The sequence below is a fragment of the Rhinopithecus bieti genome, unplaced genomic scaffold (assembly GCF_001698545.2).
Source record: "Rhinopithecus bieti isolate Rb0 unplaced genomic scaffold, ASM169854v2 scaffold_19037, whole genome shotgun sequence".
Classification (NCBI taxonomy): Eukaryota; Metazoa; Chordata; class Mammalia; order Primates; family Cercopithecidae; genus Rhinopithecus; species Rhinopithecus bieti.
This window is the reverse complement of record NW_016809436.1, coordinates 225303-246043: the sequence shown is the minus strand read 5'-3', so window position 1 is coordinate 246043 and position 20741 is coordinate 225303. Positions and strand designations below refer to the sequence as shown.

Below are 20741 nucleotides of genomic sequence, written 5' to 3'. Positions count from 1 at the left end.
GCTGCAGCAGCTGACCAGCACCGATTGTCCGGCACTCCCCAGTGAGATGACCCCAGTACCTCAGTTGAAAATGCAGAAATCACCGGTCTTCTGTGCTGCTCGCGCTGGGAGTTGGAGACTGGAGTTGTTCCTATTCGGCCATCTTGCTCCGCCCCCTGAAAATGCAGAAATCACCGGTCTTCTGTGTCGCTTGCGCTGGGAGTTGGATACTAGAGCTGTTCCTATTCGGCCATCTTGCTCCGCCCTCCGGCAATTTTTTTTTTTTTTGGCAATTGTAAAAACTTTAAGAACATTGTGTCTCTAAAGCGTATGTCACTGGATTCATTCAATTAGACATTATGTTGACATATATGATAATGTGTAAAATAATATGTTTATGGTTTTGGGAAATATGACACACACATCTTTAGGTAGAATTTTTCTGTTGATTACATTATGGCTACTGTGACTACAAAGCTGTTGGTTTGCAAATCTTCTGTGAATCTAGGGGTTGGGGGATGGAATTAGAACAAGTTGAAATTCCACAGCTCACTGTTCTTATGATAGTTTCACAGTTTTTAAAATGACCTTTAGATTGTTTGAGATCACTGGTTAATGTTCAGAGTTCTAAAATTTTGGTTTTGCCCATTTTTTCCTGGGTTCTGATTGCTTTCTTTCAGGCACAGATTTTTGGAGCCCTTACTCTGAATTTTTTTGTGCATGTGAAATTGTATATAGACAGAGACTATTATTTGAAATGAAAACAAATAAGAACTATGTCAAATCTATGTACATTGGTAAGTACATAAATATTTCATATACACGAATGACAATGTACTTAATTTAAAAATCCCAAATATGTAAGTATTTATTAATTTTTATGTTTTATTAAGTATATTACTGTTTTCCATATTGTCTATATGTGTGCATATATAGTGCATATATGTATACATGTTTTAATACTTGCTAATAAGTATATTTATTTTTAAACGTACATGTCACCAGACAAAATGTATAATTATGCCAGACAAACAGGTAATCTTCTAGTTGTTTTGCCAAATAATCTCAATGTTACAATGTTGTATTATTCATAAGTCTATTTAATTTGATAAAGTAATATATTGCTGTCAGTGAACCTAAAATACAAACACTGTTTATAAACACTCATGGTTTAAATACTTTCTAAATCACAGATCTTCAAAGAATAGTAATAATCACATAATTATATTAGTTGGAGAGTTCTCCTGCAGTCTCAGAAGGAAAATGCATTTTGCATTATGCTTCACCCAAATATATAGGTGTCTTAATTTGGGGAAGAAAATTCAGACTTTCCATCGTGAGGTCTCATACTTATGAAACACTCTCTCTCTAGAAGTGTTTCCTAGTGGGTTCACTGTAGAAACCTGCAGATCATTTGTAGGTTAACCTTCATCCCAGTTTTACAAATCAAAATAGGAGCCTCAGAGATGTTGTGTTATCTATTAGATTTATACATGGAAGAGCTATAAAGTGAATCCAGGTATCCTAAAGAAGAGGAATAGCAGGAACATTTGACATAGACAATGGATTAGGAAAGAGGGGTATCAATTAGAGTAGGAGAAAAGAGGGTCATTCAGGGTCAGATATATTTCATGTACATGGTGATTTTCAAGTTAGACGTGAGATGAAGTTGGAGGCTTTGTTACACTCCAACTATGGCATTTGTTTTTCTTCTCTCTAGAGAGGAACATGAATGTCTTCTTCCTATTTTTGGATACTTTGTACTGAGTGGTAGCTTAGAGATTTGACCCAAACCTGGAGTCCTAGGCAATGTCTCTAAAGATACATAAAAATATTCTTTTGTATTATATGTGCAGCAATGAAGCATCAGCAGAGTAATAAATTCTGAATACTACAGTTTCCCAGTCCAAAGGACTGAATATATCTCTCTGAAATTAATATGTTAAAGTCCTAACTCCCAGTGGTTTTAGGAAGTAGGGCTTTTGGCAGGTGATTAGGTCACAAGGGAGGAGTTCTCAGAATAGGGAGTAATGCCCTTATAGAAATAGACCCCAGAAAGATCCCTCCCCATTTCTGCCCTGTGAAGTTACAGTAAGAAGTTGGTCATCTGTGAGGAAGTGAACCCTCATCAGACACCAAATCTGTTTAATTTTGGGCTTCCCAGCCTCCAGAAGTACAGAAACCAAGAGAAACAGAAACAGAAACCCCCAGTTTATGTTACTATAAGTCACCCAGTCTATGGTATTTGTTACAGCAGCTCAGACTGTTTAACATACCGAGTATGAGTTTAAGGCCCCTATTAGGTAGTTCATGAATGGGAACATATACATAAACAAAAGGGAGTATGTAGTAGTTATAGAGACCAGCATTTGAAGCACGTTAGTCTCTGGAAACTACATGTCATTGGCTACCTGGGAGGTGAATTTGAAAAGGCTTCATTCTCCATTCAGCCCACAATCCATGGTCTCTCAAAATTATTGCTAGGAAGAATCTAAGATGGACAGATACAAGCAACCACAACAATACACATTCCATTTAGAACTTTGAAGCTAACTAGTTCTATGGATAATTGTATGCATACCAGGATGTAAAGCTTTTAACTCTCCCATGGTGTTGGAATGGCAGCAAAGGCTCAAAGCAGTGGCCCTGCTTTCTGCAAGCAGTGTGTCACCTTAAAGCAGTGTTCACACCCCAAAGCAGTATGTCACACCTCCTATATTCCAATAATTGATCAACTGGAGCCAGTTCCACATGAAGTTTCTGATACCTAAGGCTTTACCACTACATGTTAAACAAAAAATGGAACAATAAAATAATTATATGATGGTGCATAAAATGGTTTCAGAGCATTGTACGTTGTTCTCTGTTATACTAGTTTCATTACTTTGCACTTTGTGCAAGAGGACACTTACTGAGAGATCTTCTCAGTCATATAGAAAGAGAGAAAGCCTAAGTGGAAAGTAAATTAGAACATTATGTTTTGTAGTAGGGTTTGAGTAAGAGGAAAGTACCTCTTTGGTATCTCAAAATAGGAGGGAAAAGTATTCATAATGTATGAAAGATGAAACAACTTGGATACATTTCGATTACAGGATCTAGAAGCAGAGTGGTAAGGATACTATGGTAAGTCACTCTCTTGTGTGAGCCCATTTGCCAAGCTTAGCTATGGACAACACAACAGCCTTGGCTGTTTGTAATCCCCTCTGAACAAAGTGAAGGGATCTGGACTCCTGTGAAGGTACATGGGCATGAAGTTACTTCTTCCACTGACCATGATGTCAGTGAAACCCAGGGTGGTGGTGGGGGAGTTGCATTTCCTGTGAATAAGGGCACAGGTTTCGCACCTCACAGCAGCAGCTGGTCAAGACAGATAAGAACCTACTGGCATTAATCAATGGAAAAAATAAAGGATAAAGGCTGCCACTTCATGAAAGATGAGCTTGGCCTATCCAAAATAAATTGTGTAACTTCCCCATGTAGAACACAAGAGAGATCAAATAAATCACAGGCAAATAGCAGTCTCATAAGCCCTCAGCCAGATTAGCATGTTGGAAACCTCCCCTTTATCTGGATCAGTAAGGAGCAAATTAGCCTCCCAGAACTGGGCCCTCTTGTACCCACTAACTTAGGATATAAGTTACAGAACACTGGCATAAAAGTGATGAAATGAAATATGGAAACAACAGTGTCTCACTCCCACAACTAGTATATTCAGATTTTTTAAAGAGAAATAGTGCCTCAAAAGCTTCTTCACCCAAAACTGCCCTTTTAATTTTCTCTTTTTTCAGTCACTGAAAAGAATATTCTATGTTCTCTGTTTTTACCAGAATCATGAGGTAATATAGACACCTCAAAGTCCAGAATATTTAACGAGTAATATTAATATAATGAGTTTTAACATTAACTTAGTAACATTAAAACTTCAGTTTTGTATTTATAAATTATACTGCAGGGTTTCTTCTGGTAATAAAATTCCCTGGTAGTGCATATAATCTCAAACACTCTTTTTTTGAATTCTAAAGGAAGTGACCATATTTTGCTATATAGATATTAAACTGAATTAAAATTGTAAGCTTATGATTTTAGACAAAACAAAAAAACTAAAATTTGGAAATCTAAAATTGGAAAACAAAGCTGAAGCATGTGTCTGTTAAGTAAGTAGATATACACACAAATAAATACTTTTCATTACATAACAAGACCTGAAATTATGCCACACACATGCACCAGTAGTTGAAGAGAGCTCTTACTTCCTCAGAAGGAAAATGCTAGATTAGATATATACAATACTAAGAATCAATAAACATTCTTTTAAAAGACTATTCACCAGTTAGAGTACTACCTACATCATATGAAATTAATAAAAAATGGTTTGCAGCATAATGTCATCTAAGTAGAACTGAAAATTAATGGTGCATTAATAATAAAAATAAGAATAATAATGGTAAAACATGCTTACTTTATCCTAATAAAACTTTAAAATGAAGAAGTTATTATCCTAATTTTAGAGGTAAGAAAACCAAAGCTTAGATAACCTTCATTAATGTTTCTGTTCAAATTGAGCTACAAAGTTCAGGTGCCTGAAATCAAATCCTTGTCATATTTGGATTTCAGAAGCAACAATGATTTACTTTTATTTATTTCTTATGGTCGATAATATAATCAAATTTAATTATCCAGCACTTACTTTTGCTACAGATGGATGAAATCAATATATTATTAGAAGAGTAATTTGATTAATAATTTTCAAAATACCATTCAGAGGCAAGGAGGTGAACTGGGTACTTATTTCTTCAATTGGAAAAGCTGGATCAGTTACAGATTTCACATGAGTTTTATGACCTGTACAATAAAACAGAATGGTGCCCTAAACCAAGAAACAAACAAAAATGGACCAGCTTTTAGATTAATTGGGCTTCACAGTTCTGTTTGTTTAAAGCTGATATCCTGTGATCTTGAATGGGAGATATGGGAACACTATCTGATGACTTGGCAGAATCCTAGAACATATTGTTTTACAATTTGGCCACATGGAAACACCTAGATTATTTTATGTTCTGAGACATTATATACAGTAACAGTGAAAAGAATTAATTCCTTCTCTTAAGAATGTAGTTGCTTCAATAAAACATACCTATATTTTCAGCAAGATAAGAAAATGTAATATAATTTTATTACATTTTATTACATTTGGTGATTTCGTGGGTTTAAATCAGACAATAGCTCGAATCACCCAGTTTTTCAAAGTTCAAATACTAGTTCCCTCTCACATTTATAAAAGAAATAATAGCTGGGTGAAGTGGCTCATGTTGAGTAGGAAGTGTATGTTAATTACAAAATTAGATACATCTTTAAAGTCTTATTTTTCCTCCCATATTTCTTCTTTACTACACTATAACTAGCTTGTTTACAAACAAAACCAAAATCACTAAATAAATAATATATAGCTGTTAAAATACTTAAGGCTGATCTATTTTTTTCAGGATATTAAATGAACTTTGTATCTTGCTCCTTCCCTTTGCCTGTTTTATGTTCCATCAATAAAATGCAGCTGTTTAAAGAGACCAGACCAGAATAATATTCAAGAGGAAATACGTTGTCAGGAATGTTTGAAGGGAATTGTTTATACAAAAATATTGAACAATAGAATAGGAGAGGAAGCTTGGAAACAGATCTACAAATCTATGAAAAGTTAATGGCTGGCAAAAGTAGCATTACAAATCAGTAGAAAAGATGAACTCTTTGCTGTTATTGGAGTGATTAGCTATTTATATACAATAAAATTAGATATCTACTCATAACATACATTTAAAAAGTTCCAAGTGCAGTAATGACCTGTGTATGAAAAATAAACCTGCAAATCAAAAGAAAAAAATACAAACCTTGAAAAAATTGATAAATATGATGATTTAAAATTTCTCTAGACAACAAAAATATTATTTCACAAATAAAGTGAATTGAAAGCCATATCCTGAGAGAAGATATTTACAATGCATACAAACTTATAAAAGATTTGGTTGCGTAAAAAGAAACTTCTACAAATTAATAAGAAAGTTGACAGCAAACAAATACAAAAATTATTAAAGTATGCAAAAAGATGATTCACATTAGAGGAAACATGAACATCTGATTAACAAATGAAAACATACTCAACCTCACCATTTCATGCAGATGAAAACAGGAATGAGATTCCCAATTAAAAATATTGAAAATTCACCAAAACAAAACATAACCCAACAATACCCGATCTGATGGGGGATGTAAAGCTGTAGTAATTGTCAGACACTGGTGTTCAGATAATAAATTGGTATTATTTATTTGGAGAGCAATATTACAATATTTCATAATGATGTTTAGAACCTTAGAAGCAGCAATTTTACTCATAAGGATAATCATAAGTGCTTTTTTTTTGACATGAGCATAAGGATACATGTACAGAAATATTCACTGAAGTTGATTATAGGGGAAAGTTGGCATATTATTCAAGGTTCTCCAGAGAAAGAGAACCAATAGGAAAAAAAAAAGTGAATGTATATTGTGTAGGGGTGTGTGTGTGTGTGTGTGTGTGTAAACAAAACTTGTTGGAGGTCATTGATTTGGAGTGAGCTCACGCACTAGACTCCAACAAACCAGATTAAACCACAGCAGAGTACTCATGCCAAATGTCACGTAATCATACTGCAACTTGAAGGAAGCAGATAGATCCCAAGCAGACCATTTTTTTCCCCCTGAAAACAGGAAATTTCAATCTGATTGAGTCAGCATAATAAGGAAGTCCCTCTGCTTTAACCCTTACAAAAATGTAACCTGAAGCAATCTAATGTTAACCAATCATTTTTTTTAATTGTTCCATTTCCTTGTTCCCACTTTACAAGGTCCATTGTCCTTTTATTGTCTGGTCAATGAGAATGATGAGAGTTTATTTCTTGGTGACATTTGTAAGTTGGCCTACAATAAGAGGAGTCACATCAGCCTTCAGTTACATTGCTATCCTTTCTGTTTACCAGGAGCCACAGGTCACATGTGGATTGAGTAGCTGGAGAACAAGGAGTCTCAGTTAACATAGATTAGTTGATTATTAAAAAAAAAAAGAAAAAAAAACTGCATGAGATTTGCATCAAGTATATTCATTGACTCATTTTCTAGTCTGCGACTGCACTGGAACTTACTTCATTTTCAGGAGCCAATGTTTCTATAATAATCATAACAAACTTTTTGCTAGAATAAATTATTTAAGACTGAATTCTGATTCTTTTGATTATTTCAGATTGACAGAGCTAAAGACAATGGAAACAGTATCAATAGAAAGAAAGCTACAGGACTTTTTACAGGCCACAGTACCAGAACATCAAGCTATTTGGCTGCAGATGTGTACTACTCTTCAAGATAAGAAAAAGCAGTAATCCTGAAGGCAATTCAGAGGTCATCAGGTCTGCCTCCTTGGTTTACAGTGGGGGAGAGAGCCATTGCCTTGGTTTCAGCAGGCTAGACAATGGCAGCCTAGAGCCTGGAGAATGAGAATTCCACTCAGCTGAGCCTTGGGAGTGGATGTGATTCTCACATTGCAGAGCTTTGAGGGCACAACCCCCACCCAAAAGAGCCTTGCAGGACATGGGTCTCGAAGACAGAGCATCAAACTAAAAAGAATTATTCTTGAGCCTCAAGATCTAATGGCATTTGTTTGCTAGGTTTTGAACTTGGTTTGGACATGTTACTCCTCTCTTCCTCTCAACTTCTCCATTTTGTAATGGGAAAGTCTATTCTATGCCTGTCCCACTATTATAATTTGGAAGTACATAACTTATCTGGTTTCACAGGCTCACAGCTGGAAAGAAATTTTGTCTCAGGATAAATTGTACCTTGAGTCTCATTCATATCTGATTTAGATGTTTCTTAAGTGAGACTTTGAAGTTCAGAGTTGATGATAGAATGAGTTATGGATTTTGGTACTATTGGGATAGAATTAATACATTTTACGTGCAAGAAAGACATGAATGATGGGGGCCAGGGGTGGAATGTTATGAACTAAATGTTTGTGTACCTCTCCTGCCAAATTCATATGTTGAAACTCTCACCCCTAATGTGATGGTATTTGGAGTCAAGGCCTCTGGAAGTTAATTAGATTTATAAAGGTGAGGGTCTCATGATGGGATGAGTGTCCTTATAACAGGAAGAAGAGAAACCAGAGCTTGGACTCTCTGCCATGTGAGAACACAGTAAGAAGCTGGCTGTCTCCAAGACAGAAAGAGGTCCCTCACCAGAAACCAGATCTGCTGGTACTTTGATTTTGAACTTCCCAGGCTCCAGAACTATGAGAATCAAACATCTCCTGTTTAAGACAGCTTATGATATTTTGTTGTAGCAGCCTGTGCCGACTAAGACAAGACTGAAGAGATATGGGTGTCAATGACTGGTGAGTACACAAAAGGAAGTGAGGAGCATGGTATGTATTTTCTCTAAGAAAATGTTGATCATCTTAGAGAAGATTTACATCAACATGAAGAGACCGATGGTAGAAAAATACAGAATTAAATGCACTGCAGGTGAAGGTTCAGATGAGTGAGAAAAAAAAAACAAAACTTGTTTTTGGAAACTGGAGGAATGGAGATCTTTTCTGTATCATGGCGGACAGCTCAGCTGAATTGTATCATGCAGTAAATGTAAAGTTACTTACTATTTTATTCTTTTGAAATTAGTAAGTATCTTATAAGAAGCTACTTTGAGACAATGTAAGTAAGTACTGCATACTGCTTTTCCTTAAAGGTTCATCACTAATTTTAGCAGCCACTGATGTTTCCTTGCTGGAATAAAATTATTGTGATGATGACTGTCAAATGGTCATTTCCTACCTTCATCATTTCTTCTATATTTTTTAGTTGACTTCTACTGCAACAAACAAGCAAAATCCCCTTTTCTTTCTTCTTTCCTTTTCATCTAATCCTTCCCTTTCTTCTTTCCTGCTTTCTCCTTTACTTTTTGGAGCAGATAAGTTCTTGAGGGAGCCATGAATCATATCAAAAAAGTGTCATATTATTTTAGCTACTGGATTGATGATGACTATTGTTTTCCTTGTCAGAAAATAATTACTAAAGAAAGTAAATATAGACACTCTCTTAACTGATCTTAATTTACCCAGCTCCTTGGGTTGACATTTCCCATTCTGTCAGTAAAACCTAATTATTAGCTCAAATTATGCTGAATACGCTTGACAATTACATCAAGAGAGTCCCCATTGATTCTCTAGTTCTAGGGTACATCTACTCTCTCAAAAGTTCTACACCAAATAAAGGTGATTTGTATTTATTTGTAAATCAGTTTATACAAAAGATTATTGTAGTTACAGAAAGTATATATTTTTACTTGCTTTGATTAAATATTAATATAAAAGATTGTTTCTATGTAAATCATAGTAAAAATTTATTGTTTTACACTAAGATACCTTTGAAAGTGTCTTAGAATTACGACTCTATTGAAACAAAAATAAACTGTGTATTTTTCTACAAGAAAGCCAATGCAGAATAGTAGACCCACACTTGGCCCTTGCCCCTACTTAAAAGACTGATAAATAAATAAATGATAATAACAAAATAATAAAATTTACCCTTAATTTATTTTAAGTATATTCATCTTTTTTACGGATATGCTTCTTCATCTTTTATTGACTTTTTTACTTACACAACTAATTACTAATACCAATCTCCTAGATAAATGAACTTTGGTTATTTTGATAGCTTTCAGGACCTGAAACGTATATCAATTCACACTGTAAATTTGAAAGATAGATAATTCAACAATTTTAGGCCATCTACCATGTGTACAAGTTTTTGGTGATGACGGAGATACCAAATCACCATGAGAAAATTTCTGTGTAGATAAAATAACTTTTCCATCTGAAAAGGATATATAGACTAGTTCCTGGAGAATAATCAGGCAAGCCATGCTGCTTGGGGGAAAAAAAAAAAAAAAAAAAAGGAGCTTTAGAGAAGTCCGCCACTAGGATTCCTAGAGACTGAGAGAGCTATGAGGAGGAAAGGACACTTGATCTTTCCCACCTCAGCCTCTCAAAGAGGGATTACAGGTGTCAACCACCACGTCTGGCCCCAACCTGAACTTCTTAATGTGACTAGGACACTGTATGAGGTAGCCACTCCTTAGATGTCCCACCCCCTGCATGTCTTTCACTCATGAAGGAACACAAAACCAGTGGCCTAACCACATTCAAGACCCCTGAGGTGACTTCTGTTTATGTTCTTTCCTTTGCCTGAAATAATCTTCTCACTTCCCTTTTGTCCAGCAAGCTTTCTTAGTTTAAAAGTTACTTCCCCTAATTTCCTGACCATTAAAACTGAGTTCAGTGTCCCTACTAACCCTCTCCATAGTACTCTGAATCCTATAATCACACATTCCATAGGTATAATTGACCTTAAGCACCTTGTAGAAAATAATTTTTGTTGCTTATTGAGACATCGTACCTAGCATAACTCCTGGCCCAGTGTAGAAGCTCTGTATGTACTTGTTAAATAATTGATGAGCAGTTTCAGTGTCCTTAAATCAATCAACTTTACTTTTTTTATATTAATTTCAATTATATAGAAAGTTTACAAATACATTTATGTGAATTATTTGAGTGAATCTATCTTATTCATAAAAACCAAAATAGATTTGCAAAAAAAAAAAAAAATTTTGTGAGTAAATTATTTTCTGCTTGTGACTTGCGATAATGGGGAGAGAATTCAGACAGTATGATTTAGCAGAAATGTGCTTAGTAGGTGCCATGGTTTAAAGGCATGTGTCCCCCCAAATTCATTTGTTGGGAACTAAGACCCATTTTGACAGTATTCAGATATGGGATCTTTAGGATGTGATTAAGTCATGAGGGCACCATTCTCACGAATTGGATCGGTGACCTTTTAAAAGGGCTCGGTTGGGTCCCTGTTGACCTTCTGCCTTCCACCATGTGAGAATGCAGCAACAAGGTGCCATCTTGGAAGCAGAGAGCAGCCCTCACTACACACCAGAATCTGTTGGTGACTTGATCTTGGACCCCTCAGCTTCATGAACTATAATTAACAAATTTTAGTCATTTGTAATTACACTGTCCCTGTCTAAGGTGTTTTGGTATAGAAGCCCGAGCGGACCGGGTAGTAGACTAAGATCTAATTAACTCTGTAAAGTCAATATAACTGAGAATTTCTCTAAGATATCTCCAGGTGGTTGCAGTCTATTGGCAATGCCTGATTAAAGCTGAAATTTTTCCTAGCAACTAACTCCTTTGCTGAAATAAATAGGTCAATGTTTGTTCCCTATCACTGCCAGACAGAATAACCTCAATGTGTTAATGATGGAAAACTCCCAGAATCCACAGGTAGAAACAAATTGTCCTTAGTAGGCAAACAGATCAATTTTCCAAATCGAGTCAGAATTCAATGTGGGTAAATTTATAATCTGCATTTTGGCATAAATCTGACGTTTCCTACCATATAAACATTAACAGTAGATTAACGTTAACTTGAATGCTCGGTGTGTGTGTATGTGTCGGGGGTTGTTAAGTGCAGAGCTCTGTGACCAGCTGTACTTGTTGCTTATCATCCTATGGCCCTCTCAGTTTGTAAATCATGAGTTCAAACCCTGTATTGTCAGTGGTTTCATCTGGTTTCAGGGACCCAGATTATTGTTCCTCCCTCTCTCTTTTATTTTCTTGAGAAGCAGTTTCACTCTTGTCACCTAGGCTGGAGTGCAACGGCGTGATCTCGGCTCATTGCAACCTCCGCCTCCCAGGTTCAATCAATTCTCCTGTCTCATCCTCCCCAGTAGCTGGGATTACAGGCGCCCGCCACCATGCCCAGCTCATTTTTGTATTTTTAATAGAGACGGGGTTTCACCATTTTGGCCAGGCTGGTCTTGAACTCCTGACCTCTGACCTCAGGTGATCCACCTGTCTTGGCCTCCCAAAGTGCTGGGTTACAGGCAAGAGCCACTGAGCCCAGCTACTGTCCCTCTCTTAAAATGGCTTGCCACATTTTGACACTATAAGGCTAAGAAAAAAAAAAGACTCTAACGCAGAAGCCAGAGACTGTGTTCGCCCCTGTGCCTTAATTTCCTTTAATCTACACTTCTGTGAGATGAACATCATTCCCTAGCTTGGCATCTTGCATAGACATCTTTTTTTTTTTTTTTTGAGGAGCTAGTCAGTATTCTTCCTAGGGTTTAAATGAATTTTATTTGCTATTCAAATCATAATACAGAAATTTAATTTAGCCCAAATCTTCCTCATTGGCTTTGAGACACTTCCCTGTGTTTCGAAACACATTGATCTTTATCAACACATAGCCCTTTTCATTTTTTACACTCTGGTTCTACTGCAGGAACCTGCTCATGTCACTGAACCTGCATTAGAACACTGAATCTTCACATTGACCTTATAAGGTAGATAACATAATCAATTAACAATGATACTATTGATTATTGAGGGAAATGAAGGCACAAGGAGGAACACAGAGCTTGAAGGAGACAGTGCCAGGTGCAGGAATGTGGTCCTAGGAAACTCAGGCAGTGTATGCTGGGCTAGGGACAGGAAAGGAGAGAGGCGGGATATGGAGGGAAACCCTGTACACTTTTCTGGCACTTTAAGCACTCAGAGCACTTCATTGTGCCCAGAGACATTTTAAATCATTCCATTCTTACTGATGGCAGGGATTCTCTACAGAGTCTTTTCTAGTTACCCTAAAGTTACAGTCACTCTTTTTGAGCCCAAATGCAGTTAAAGCTTTAGTACTTATGCCTAGAGTAGCTAGCTAACTTGATGCTGGGAGCCCAGACACCGATTTTCTGGCAATTTAATTGCCTGTGGCTGGTGCTTTTTGTTTTTTCCTCTCCCAGCCTTGTCTCTGCTTTCACTTACACTCCCCTCACTCCTCAACCCTCCCCCAAGAGGTACATAGGAGAGGTACTGACATCCCTTAAATCTTGTCTTCCTCCTCCCTCCCCATTCTCCCCCTTCCTCACTGACCACCTACCTAGAACTTTCTTCCCAAGACCAAAAACACAGCTCCATGCCCCATCCATTGCAGCTTTTCCTCCTCAACATTTTCCCTAGTCAGGGACACGCAGTTTGACTTTCCATTCACTGTTATAACTCATATAGCAGAAATAAAAAATAGGCAACATTTCCTCAAATCTCATTAAGATTACAGTTAAACTTTGAAAACAATTCCTGGTATTTTCTTAAATATCGAATTTTTCATGTGTGATTATTTTTCTCTATGTAATTATGTGATGAGAAGATATTTGTCTAGTATTTAAGTAGGTTCTGCAGAAAATATGTGGAGTTTTGCTCAGATGTTCTTTGCAGAGTTGAAGAAAAAAATGTTTAGATCAGTTTAGTTTTATTTTACTTAAAGATTCAGAATCCTGTTTAGAGAAAGACAAATAATGAAAGTAAGATGTAGCTGTCACAGAGGTAATGTCAGTACTCTAAGCCTTATTTTGGGTCAGTTTTGGCACATTATGGCCAGTTTGGAAATCCTATTTCCACCCTCTTCTGTAACTGGCATAACAATGCCATTGGGATTCAGCTATGCAAGTACCTCCACTTTTCTTGACATGCTATCTCTACCAAGCACACGCTCTGAGTGAGTTCCATGGGTACACTTCATCATTGGAATTTGGCATCTGGCGATTTGTTGAGGCTTGTGGGAACTCATCTAGACTTGGCTTTTCTTGAAGATCTCCTGCATACTAATATTCTCACCACTTGCCATTTGGAGCTATTGAGGTCTAGGGCACTAACACCATGAGGAGAGCTGCTGTTATAAGAATTCCACATGCCCTTATTGCTTAAGCACACTTTTCCGTTGCATGAGGAATACTGTGGGTTGTTCATGTCATCTTTCAACTCAATCTTCATTACAAAAGAGATTACTAAATTCTTATAAGCTTCTGACAGGTGGAAAACCTAGTTTCCAACTCTGGTACAGATTTTACTACAAAGTGTCATGTACTTGCTCCTTTTTGAAGGAGATTTGAAAGGAAAAGGCAGTTAAACATGATGGAGACAGGAGGCAGAGAAATTCTAGGCAGAAAAGGCTGAGTCCCCAGTGAAAACCCTACCCTTAAGCTGAAATGCCTGAAACCCCGGCCCAAAGTGAGAATTTATATCCATGTTTTTCCCCTTGAATGTTGCCTTTTCCTAAACTGCCCATGGCCTTCCCTGCCTGCAATCCTGTGCCTATAAAGACCCCAGACTCAGTCAGAGAGGAGTGGAGACTATGGCTGGACATTGGAGAGAAGCAGCTTGACTTCAGAGGGACAGCTTGACAATGTAACTTCAGAGAAGAATCCAGCTGGAGATGGCCAGACTTCAGGGGAAGATCACCTACCCCACTGTCCCCTTTTCAGCTCCCTTTTTCCACTGAGTCACTTTCCTCAGCAATAAAATCCCCGCATTTACCATCCTTCAGTTGTTTTTGTGACCACATTTTCCTGGACGCCGGACAAGAGCCTGGGAGCCATGAGAAGATATAAAAGGCACTCACACTCGCTCTTTGCCCTTGCTGGTGGAGGGCAGCTCTCCCACGTGACAAGACAGAGGGCTCACTGAGCTGTTAACACTTAAGCCGTCCATAGACAGCAGAGCTAAAAGAGCACTGTAACACACCTTCTGGGGCTTCAGGAATCGCAGGCAACCGCACCTGGTTGCTACCACAGGGCCTGCACGGAGTTTGCTCTTGCCTGTGCCAAAGGTCAGCCAGTTCCAGTGCTTGTGCACTCCAGTTCCTGCCTTGTTTGCCTGCGCACTCCCTCCCAGGAAGAGTTGAGAGTGGCAGGCTGAGTAAACAAGACACCCCTTCTCGAGTCCCAGGAAGGGGTCAGGGAAATATCCTGCTTCAAATGTACCATCATTTAACTGAATGAGTGTTCAAAATACCATCTGAACATATTTTGTTTAAAAAACAAGTCAAATATACAAAAAAATCAAGTTTTTATTTCAAATATTTGAATCTAATAGATCATTATTTAGGTTTATTTTCTGTGAATATATATATATAATATTATATTTAATTAACATCTGAGTAATCTCAATTACCATTTTCTAGAAAGGATAGAGTATAAAAGCTATACATTTCATATATAAATATTAACTTTCAAAAGTTATAATAGTATGAGTTTTAGAGTGAAAGAGTGTTTAAAATGTGCCTTTCTTTGGACAAGAATCATTTTGTTCTTTACTAACAATAATTTAAAAATTGGTAATTTAATATCTTATGAATATGAATGTATCATTTATGGCACAGCTTAGCTTCTAGGAGAAGTGAAGTGTAGCATAATTTCTTGAAGATTAAAAAAATACATTTAACTTTTTAAAGATAATATACATATTGAATATTATTTGAACATAAGAGTAAAGAAAATTATCTTTGAACTTTTTTGAATATATGGCATTTGCAAAATAACATTAGCTCTTATGCATGAAATAAATTGTAACTAGATTTAAAATATAATTTATATAAAAATTAATAAGGCCTTAGTTAATATTTGGTAGTAAAATGGACAGTGGATCAGAGATCATAATTCAAAGCAGTTTTCACAGGAAGTTTCATTAATAAATGCAAAACTCAGATGTCCTTTTCTCAAATTCACAATAAGTATTAAAAAATGTACAAAAACCTCTATAAACAGTTATACAGATGATAAACTATAATTTGAAAAGCAAAAGTATACAATCAGAGCTACAGGCATTACAGCTTAATTCACACAGGTATGAGTTTAGATAGTCTCAATCAATTTACGGACTTCAGATTTCCTGAGGAGACTTTCACTAATCCACTACCACACTCCTGATTTTTGTTCCTGGCTGCCAGTGCTTTCAAAAAACATGAAATCCTAGATAAAAACAAAAATATACAAATGAATTTTCAGCAACAAAATAGAGATCAATTATCAGATGTAGAAATACTAAGGGATCTAGTGAAACACAATAACATATCTGTTAAAAAATTAAATGTAATAAACACAGAAAAGTTCTATAATTATATAAGTTCTACCTTTAGCTTTCCATTTTAATAATAAATTTTATAATTCTATTAATGTATTGATACCTGTATGAATTTAATTAATCTTCCGGTCATTTTCTCTAAATGTGACTTTTTCTCTATCCCCATAATTCTCATCTTTGGCTGCATATTGGAACCACCTGGAGCAGTATATGAACTTCGAAGTTTGACTCAGTTGAACTGAGGTATGGACTAGTACTTACAGTTTTTAAAGGTCCCTAAGTGATTCTAATGTGAAGACAATTTCAGAATCACTGGTATATCCAATTATCTCCTGCAATTTGGTAGTTAGGTCTACACACTTGAGTGAATGCACACTCTTACTGTAGTTCATACTCCTATATTAGATGGTTTAATTTAATTACTATGAGTCATGGTAAAGTTTCCTTGTTTCACTAAATTTTTTCCACATATGCCCACTTTCAACTTCTTCCTCAAAGTATCTAGGAGATGGCTGATTTAAGGGGAGACTAAAATCTCTCCTTAGTATGCCTCCTTAGTCCCTCTCTTGCCATGTGAATATTCATAGACTCTTCAGAAAGAAACTAGTCACCTGCGACCCCAGAGTGTCAGGATCAAATAGAATTTCAGAGCTAGGATTAAATGGGAATCCTGATTTAAAATCTATAAATTTTAAAATGTCATTTTGAAATATACACTTTACTGGATCATTTCAGAATGAACCCAGAGAAAGCATCTATAATCAAGATTAATAAGAACAGACTTACAATGAGAAAACAGGCACCAATCATTACAGCTTTCATTTTAACATCAAGGTCTAAAGGGAACTGGATTCCAAAGTTATCAGCATCTGTAAATGCCTCTCTCAAAATTCCAGTCCAGTGCTTGGAAATTTTGCCAACCACACACTGTTCATCAAGAGATTTAATCTAAATTGAAAAAATAGTATTACATATTTTTAGGAAACTTATAGCAAAAGTACTTTCAAATTTGAAGATGAAACAAATATGGTATTAAAATTATGTGCCATATGTAACCATGAACATGTAACCCTCATTAGATAACTAGAGGCTCTGGTATCTATTTATAGATATATGAAAAAAACTGTTTCATTATATAGAGAAATTATATGAAAGTAGTTTTTCTGAAATATTTAACAATTTCTATTTTATATTAATAGACATTAATAAATTATTTGAATTGACCCAAAACAAAATTTAAGCAAAAAAGGATATAAATATGAAATGTTTATGTGATGACATTTCTGGAAGCCATCAGGAAGGTAATGAACAAAACTCCTATTAGACTTCTGGTTTAGGAGAAGCACAGTTTACATACACCAAAAGATTAAATATTGATGAAAAGGCTTATTACCACCCACTATGAGTTACAAACAGGAAATGCTAAGCACCTAGAAAAGATTAGCAGTTTGGAGTAAAGGCAAATACCAGTAAGTAACTTGATGAAATGCCCCATGCCAAGGGCTGAAGTAACAGTGGATAACTAGTGGGGTGTGAATGATAAAAGACGAAGAGTGTATAAACAAATGAGCTCCAAAGTAGCAATTTTCTAATTTTACAATTCTGCCTGAGGAAAGTTCAGGGCCATCATATAGGGTTGAATGGACTGTGCTCAGACTAAGGCAACTTCTCTAGGAGGGCAGGTGGGGACTGAATGTAGCTGAAATTCACAAAACTAGGTATATCTATAGTTGTGTTAACAGAGGAGTGTCCTTTTCAGCTAAATAAATGTGGGGAATCTAAAAACATTTGACTCATTTTATTTTGGTACAAGTGGGTAGTTTGTAAAATACCAGAAATAAACATCTAATATGAAACTGATAGCATAATACTGTTCATCAAATATTCATTTCATTCCCTCTCCTTCTGTATGGCCAGTATACTTCCTGTTCCTTCATAATTAGGCTTGGCCATGTTACTTGTTTGAACAATGGGTGTTAGCAGATATGACATGAGTAGTGTCCTTAAACTGGGCTAAGTGCTTTGGCCTGGCTTATGATCTTCAGTGACAAGCCACTAGAAAAGCATGACTCAGGTAGCTGCTGCTGCCACAGCCACAGAACAAACATACCTGGAGCAGACTGAGGTTAACATGCAGCCTAAATCACTTCTTAACTACATCCACTGAAACGCAGCTGACCTGCACACCCCTAAGCATGAGCATGAACACTTGTTGCAAGCGGCTGAGTTTTAGGGATCATGTGTAATGAAATACTACCATGGTGAAATAAACGAATACAAATCCTTTCTTGTACATGTTAGTATTTTTCTGCTAATAGCTGTCATTGAAGGATTTGAAGCTAGTAATGAAAACTCTGTTTTATTTTTTTAATTCTGAAATTTAAAAAAAATGAAAAACGCAGCTGACAACTTACTAGCCACTGTAAACCCAACACTATACAGATAAAGACATTAACATTTGCCCTTTTTGATTACTACAGCAAGAAATTTAAAGAAGTAGAGAATATATTTTTTTGTGGCAAGGACAAGAAATGCAAATAATGATCTTCAACCAATAACTTATCAGGACTAGATAATTTTTAGCTAAATTGTAGACATTTTGGAATAGAAAATCACTATAATAAAATTTCAACATTTGGAAATAATAAATTGGTATTGTATAATGTTAAACTTTTAAATCCATAAACGTAATACTATTTGGTAAAAGTATTCTATAAAGAAAACCATAGATTCATCTCACAATGCAAATATAAATGCAAAATACTGAAATATGATGACAGCATATAGGATCTAGGTATGTAGCAAAGAAATATAAAAAGTGTATCATGAGTATATTAATAGTAGCTGGTAAGCTATTTTATTTACTTACTAATGATTTATTTATTTACTATTATGCCCAATTTTTATGTAAAAAAACTAAAGCAAAGAGAAGTGAAAAAATTTGTTTAAGGTCACACAGATAAGTGTTGTGAAGATGGGTTTCAAACCTGGGTATCTGGCTCCAGTGTCTATACTCTTGACCATTACGATTGTCTGCTTTTTAAAAACATACTTATTGAATACTAATGAAAATCTAGTTGAGAGGGCAGGAAAAAAAAATCTGTGGGCTGTAGTTGACCATATAGAATTTATCACCACTCAGGATCAATTTCTGTATTTTGAGATTCCTGAAACACAACAGTGGCAGGAATTCAGATTTCAAGCTCATAGACAGAACTGACTTGGTATATCAGTTTCGTGTGGCCATATTTTTCCCTCTACCAAGAGTCCTTGAAGGAGACAGACTCTCTTATTATCTATATTGGATAAAAGGTCTACTAGGCTCTCTCTTACTCACCATTGAGATAACCTTCTTAGAGATTCAATTACTATCTGTTTGCTGAAAACTCTCATTCTTTTCCTCTACATAACTAAAATCCAACATGACTGTAATTCAAGTCATTAACTTCCCATATATATTTTATATAATCAACTAGAGCCCATTGATTATATTTTACTGATCCCTGACCTAGATGTGTATTAATATTTGATACCTTACTTTTTAAAAAGCAGATTATCATAATGGTCAAGAGGACACAAATCAAGTGTTTTTCCTCCAAGATTCTTAACTTGGCCAATGTAATATCAGAATAATAACACATCAAGTTTATCTCCAAAATTTTTTCATCCTCAATTGACATCAAATCCATGAATTAGTTTCCACATAGTACACCGATAAAATGCCTATTGAGTTATTCTTTGTTTTAGATGACTCCTGCCCCTGCTGTGGAACAGGCTTTTATTTTTTTTATTACTTCAAGTTTCCATGCCCAGTGGCACCCTGGTGGATTTCCTGTTCCTTAGTGGTCCCTCATACAAATAATTTCTGCTTTGAGGTGTCACAGTTTCCATTCTCAGCCCTACGGAAAATTCTTCAAGTGACTATTTCTCAATTCTTTCCATGAGAGTACCTTGATATCATCATTCTGGATAAATAGAAGAAAAGTTAATTTATTACATGGAATGGATGCTTCAAGGTATCCATCAAGAAAGGCTGCTACATGAAACATAAATTATTTAGTATCAAATATAAGGATTACACAATGCTTTTCCAGTGTTTTCATTTATTTACTGAAAGTAAAATTTATGCCAGCCAAACTTCTGTTAATATTGTTCCTTGAATGAGAAATGATTTTTTACTTCTCTGGAGGTAGGATAGAGATTCCATCCCTTACATGAAGAAGTGCTATTATGCATACCCCTATATATAAAATTTTATACATCCATATTATGGACACATATACATACACACACTATACAATCCCTTTACAAGAGCCTTTTTAAAGTTTCTACATCACCTCCTCCTTAGAACTGCAAATCTCTGTCATTAGATTATTAAGTCAATGAGGGAAAGGATTCATCTTTGTATAGCTGAGGTCTGACAGAGTGAATCAAATACCATATGATTAAAGAAGGCAGACAGATCACATAAATGAATGACACTGGATATTGAAAAACCTCAGTAAGGGGTGGAGACAGTGATAAGAGTTCCCATGTCATTATTACAAGGGGCAGCCCCACACGTCTTCAGTAGATTTTTGCCCTTTCTGTGGAAAGGTAGGCCCAGTTAACCCAGTTTTCTGATTTTCCAAGAGAAACAAGAAATCAAGATTAAGTCATAAAACCTTCTGATTTTTAAACATTTGCAATGAAAAAATTTGGATTATAAAAGTAGACCATCTGTTGTTGAAGAAGTACTGTAATGAAATTCTATAATATATTATAGTAA

The 20741-nt window shown here is 35.8% G+C and overlaps 2 protein-coding genes across 9 annotated transcripts in view; both read right to left on the bottom strand.

Moving 5' to 3' along the window:
* PLSCR2 (phospholipid scramblase 2) overlaps nucleotides 1-2481 on the bottom strand; it is a 42702-nt gene extending 40221 nt beyond the window's left edge. The window contains exon 1 of one of the 3 annotated variants that reach the window (XM_017889311.1): nucleotides 2391-2481. In XM_017889311.1, the coding sequence (XP_017744800.1) occupies nucleotides 2391-2418 (28 nt within the window). In that variant the 5' untranslated portion in view covers nucleotides 2419-2481. Of the gene's footprint in view, nucleotides 1-59; nucleotides 103-2390 lie in introns of those variants that run through there. The other 2 variants (XM_017889312.1, XM_017889313.1) reach the window with 2 other exon arrangements.
* Nucleotides 2482-14942: 12461 nt separating this feature from the next.
* Nucleotides 14943-20741, bottom strand: part of PLSCR1 (phospholipid scramblase 1) — a 29094-nt gene continuing 23295 nt past the window's right edge. For all 6 annotated transcript variants that reach the window (XM_017889306.1, XM_017889307.1, XM_017889308.1 and 3 more), the window contains 2 exons: nucleotides 16760-16921; nucleotides 14943-15861 (listed from right to left, as the gene is read on the bottom strand). In XM_017889306.1, the coding sequence (XP_017744795.1) occupies nucleotides 15805-15861; nucleotides 16760-16921 (219 nt within the window). In that variant the 3' untranslated portion in view covers nucleotides 14943-15804. The remainder of the gene's footprint in view (nucleotides 15862-16759; nucleotides 16922-20741) is intronic.